The sequence below is a fragment of the Vollenhovia emeryi genome, unplaced genomic scaffold, assembly GCF_000949405.1.
Source record: "Vollenhovia emeryi isolate VEMERY1.0 unplaced genomic scaffold, V.emery_V1.0 DF939136.1, whole genome shotgun sequence".
In the NCBI taxonomy this organism is placed as follows: Eukaryota; Metazoa; Arthropoda; class Insecta; order Hymenoptera; family Formicidae; genus Vollenhovia; species Vollenhovia emeryi.
This window is the reverse complement of record NW_011967230.1, coordinates 2,491,601-2,495,930: the sequence shown is the minus strand read 5'-3', so window position 1 is coordinate 2,495,930 and position 4,330 is coordinate 2,491,601. Positions and strand designations below refer to the sequence as shown.

The following is a 4,330-nucleotide window of genomic DNA, read 5'->3' as shown; positions in this document are numbered from 1 at the left end:
CCTCCTACGAGGAGAGGCATTGCAAACTCAAATCACACAAACTGTGCCAAGCGGAGCTGTTGAAGATGAAGAGAAAGAAAAAAAATACGAAAGAAAATATCCTAGGAAGCCGGGGTGCGCAATCGTTCGTCGGAGAAACGCTGTTCTACTTGCGAAGATAACGAGACCGCGAGATACAGACTGTTGTTTGCGCTCGTGTCGTAACGAGTCTTTCGTTCCGCTATTAATTACAAGAGCGAGATTCGCGCAACAGTTGCCCAGCTAGGGAACGGACGTTGTCGTTCGCGGACTGCGAAGCACCACGAGCGATTCTCCTCCGGTGCGAGTCTCTCTCTCTCTTTGTGTGTAGACACGTGGTAAACTCCCTCCGACCTGCCTCGTCGAATGCGAGGGTCTGCAATGGGATCGTATCGTTTTCGAGAGATGACATTCTCTCTCGGGACAACACGTAGAAAGTCGCGCGACGCGAATGCCTCGCGCTCGGAACGATTGCAATCTCGAATGACTCTTAAACCCTGTGTCCACGAAGCTGGAGCCTGGTCCAAGCTCTGGTTCCGAGAAACGCGTAGCCAATCGACCTGCATCTTTTACGGAAGAGCTGCAAGTTGATCGGCTATACATTTCTCGGAACTAGAACTCGTACCAAGTTCCAGCATCGTGGACACGGGCCTTTAGGCCAGTATTCATAGCCAAATCTTATATTCAAGACTGTCTCAAGATCATCCTTAGATACTCCGTAGCCAATCAAGTGTTCCGCACAGCATCTTTAGATAAATTCAAGTCGGTCTTGAATATAAGATCCGACTATGTATACCGGCCTTGAGCCTCGCGTCCAAGAACCGTGTCCAAGTTCTGGTTCCGAGGAACGCGCAGCCAATAAACTTGCATCTTTTACGGAAGAGCTGCAAGTGGATTCGCCACACGTTTCTCGGAACCGGAACTTGGACACGGTTCTCGGGTCGCGGACACGAGGCTTTAAACGCGATATCCCCACTCGAGTCCAGGACACGTTCCTGCCCGAGTACGGTCTCCAGGGGGACTCGGACTCCTCGAAACTTGTCGGGGGGGGGGGGGGGATCCCTCCTGCAGATTCCCCGCGCATCTCGCGACGGATCCGCGAAGTCATCCGTCTCGTCACGCTTTTATGTAATCGTCGTATACTCGCGTGGCGTCAAGCGCTGACGAATGCGCCGCGAATGCAGGCTGAAGCCGGGGACGAGCGCTGTCGTGCGACTCCGGTAAACGGCGTTCCCCAATTCGACGTTACCGGGCGAAACCAGACGGTGCAAACTGCGGCACGGAGAAACGGGAGAATCGCAAAGACCTGGGTGTTACGTAGAAGGAGAGTCCCCTATTGCGAGACAGCGGCTCGTCGACATTGCCAATTTCGCGGGTCTTCTGCCGCGACAATTACACGCGCGATCTAACAATGAATTTCCCGCTGAACAAATTCCACTCCAAGGACAGCGAACATACGGCGGAATCGACAAATTATATACCTATTCAGTTTAACAGAAACCACGCTGTCTCGTATTAGGAGCCCATCTCATAATAGGACACCATCCTCTACTATATGTACAGCGATGGACAGAACGGTTCAGATTTACGTGCCGAAATTTTCCATTTTCTCGGGAAAATTTCACTCGGAAACGAAATGGTTTCGGAATGGCCGTCGAGTAAAGTATTCCTCGGGGAAGAGGAGTTTGGGGGGTAAATCCTGGATCTAAGCGCACGCTTCTAAACTCGTTAAAAAGAAAAGTTAAGACGGGAAACTTATAGTCAACCCAACCGGCCAGTTATTTAATTAGTTTATTGCACACAACGTTTCGACCCTATTCTTTTCGAGTGATACTAAGTCAGTCATCGTCGTCGAATAAGACAGAGTCGAGTTGTAAAATGTACACGTGTGAGCGCTGTTGTAGCTGGGCTCGAACCCACGACTGACTGCGTATCACTCGAAAAGGACCCAAAAGAACAGGGTCGAAACGCTGTGTGTAATAAACTAATTAAATAACTAGCCAGTTGGGTCGACTACAAGTTTCCCGCCTTAATTTTTAATCATTACCGGTGACACTAAGCAAACTCTCCTTTCGTTAAAAAGCAAAGTATCGCAAATAGTTTGTCCATCGCCGTACACGCGCTCTGTCTCTCCAGGGTGTCTGAGGCCGGGATTCATAGTCCGATCTTGCATTCAAGATCGCCTCAAGATCATCTTTAGACAGTCCGTAGCCAATGAAACGCTCCACGCAGCATCTTAAATAAATTCAGGACAGTCTTGAATATAAGATCCGACTATAAATACGGCCCTAAGACTGCGATTCACAGTCGGATCTTACGTTCGAGACAGTCTCAAGATTATCTTTAAGGCTGGTTTACGCAGGGCCGTGACTGTTAACTTATGCCGGAATCGGTAAAAGTTGTCCAATCGCCGTTAAAAGTGAAGCGAATAATTGACTGTGATTGATTAATTTTTACCGACTCCGGCGTAAGTTAACGGTTACGGCCTTGCATAAACCAGCCTTCAGACACTCCGTAGCCAATGAAACGCTCCACGCAGCATCTCAAATAAATTCAGGACAGTCTTGAATACAAGATCCGACTATAAATACGGCCCTAAGACCGCGATTCATAGTCTGATCTTACGTTCGAGACCACCTTTAGACACTCCGTAGCCAATGAAACGCTCCGCACAGCATCTTGGATAAATTCAAGACGGTCTCGAATACAAGATCCGACTATGAATGCCGACCTGTACGTTCTCATATCCAGTACTTTCTCTCTCCCTCGCTAATCGCGCCGAGCTCTTGAAGACTACAATGTCACGCGGTGGACACGAGAGCGAACCTCCCGGGAAGGAGTAACAGGGGAGCTGCTCCCCGCAGGGCGTCGGTCGGGCCGAACACGCGGATAAGAAGAGCGAGGCGCCCGAGGCCCCGCTCGCTTTCCCTCTCTCTATCTCTCTGTACTCTTATCTCTTTAACGGTTACGGCGCAGAGCCTGACAGATATATCGCGCCCGAATTAACGTCGCGCGCAAACCGTTCGCGTAGAGCGCGTCAATCCCGCGGTATCGTCTGGAGGCTTCGGCGACGCGAACGTCCCCGGCGCGTAGACGATACCGCGAATACATGTGACAGCTGTTGGCCAGGCTATTTCTGACCGGGAGCGATCGAAAAAGAGTTCTGTCACCGCGCACATAACCTAATCGCGATGCGCGACAGAGAGCAGCTCCGTGTCGCACCTTGACGCTCAGGTTCTCCCTTTTGTCCCGCTCTCCGGGTGTTGACCGCCGTCGGGGGATCTCGCGATCTCGGCGCGGCAACGACGACGACGGCGACGGCGACGTCGAGAGATCGATCGCGCGCCGTTAAGAAAGTCCCGCGACACGTAGATCGCGACGTCGCGCGAGGGGTGCGCGCGGCCTCGACGTCGGTCGACGTCGGCGGTTCCGACGACACGTAGGGAACTACCTGTAGTACGACAGGAGGCCGTTTGACAGGACGAACCATCGCCGTTGGTAACCTTTCAGGTAGTTCGTCCATTTGAAAAGCCAGCCTTTCATCTCCTGCGCGCCGTGCTGGCTCTTCGGGTCGCCCATGCTGTCGCCGTCGGCCTCGCGTAGTCACGCTCGCGTACCTCGCACCTCCCTGAAACGAACGCGATGCGAGCCGATATCTGCCTACACATCACCCGCGTTGTACCGCGCCACCATTTTGGTAATTCCTCGTGGAAGGAGGAGTGAGTGACAGAGAGAGAGGAGGGGGGAGGAGGCTGACCAGCTCCACCGTCGCGTCAAGACTCGTCGCGGGGGACTGGGTTCCTCGTTGTCGCAGGTGCGGCGCGCGGAATCGCGCGCTCGAGCGACGGGGGACGAGGGCGACACGTCGAGAAGAGGCGACACACGCGCTCGCGAGACGGTGCGGGATTCCTTCCTCCTCGGCCGTACGACGCGCCACGACTCGCGCGCCACGTTCCACACTGACGGCTCACCTAACCTTCGTTACCGTCGTCGCCACTGATGTAACGCGTTCATGATTTATGTGTGAGCGCGCGTACAGTACGCGCTCGCACGATCGCACGAACCATACGTACAATCGGGAGCAAAAGTATTCGTCCCGCACTCGGAACGGAGTGAGTGGAAGTACACCTCCTCGCCACGCCTTCTCCTTCAATGATTGGCCGACCAATTGGCCGCTGGAGAAAGGGGGGGAGCTCGGGGTGCAGTTCGTCTCGTTACGTCACTGGTGAATGGAACCATTGAACTATAACCATACTGGAAGGAGCACTGCCTACCCCCTCCATAGGATCGAGCGGTCAGAGAGAGATAGTTG

At 53.3% G+C, this 4,330-nt stretch overlaps 1 protein-coding gene across 5 annotated transcripts in view; it reads right to left on the bottom strand.

Moving 5' to 3' along the window:
- The window catches only part of LOC105567650 (oxysterol-binding protein 1), a 19,281-nt gene extending 15,288 nt beyond the window's left edge, over positions 1 to 3,993 (bottom strand). For 3 of the 5 annotated variants that reach the window (XM_012022696.1, XM_012022697.1, XM_012022698.1), the window contains exon 1: positions 3,470 to 3,992. In XM_012022696.1, coding sequence (XP_011878086.1) covers positions 3,470 to 3,597 — 128 coding nt within the window. In that variant the 5' untranslated portion in view covers positions 3,598 to 3,992. Of the gene's footprint in view, positions 1 to 3,469 lie in introns of all 5 variants that reach the window. The other 2 variants (XM_012022694.1, XM_012022695.1) reach the window with 1 other exon arrangement.
- Between the last annotated feature and the right edge of the window lie 337 nt (positions 3,994 to 4,330).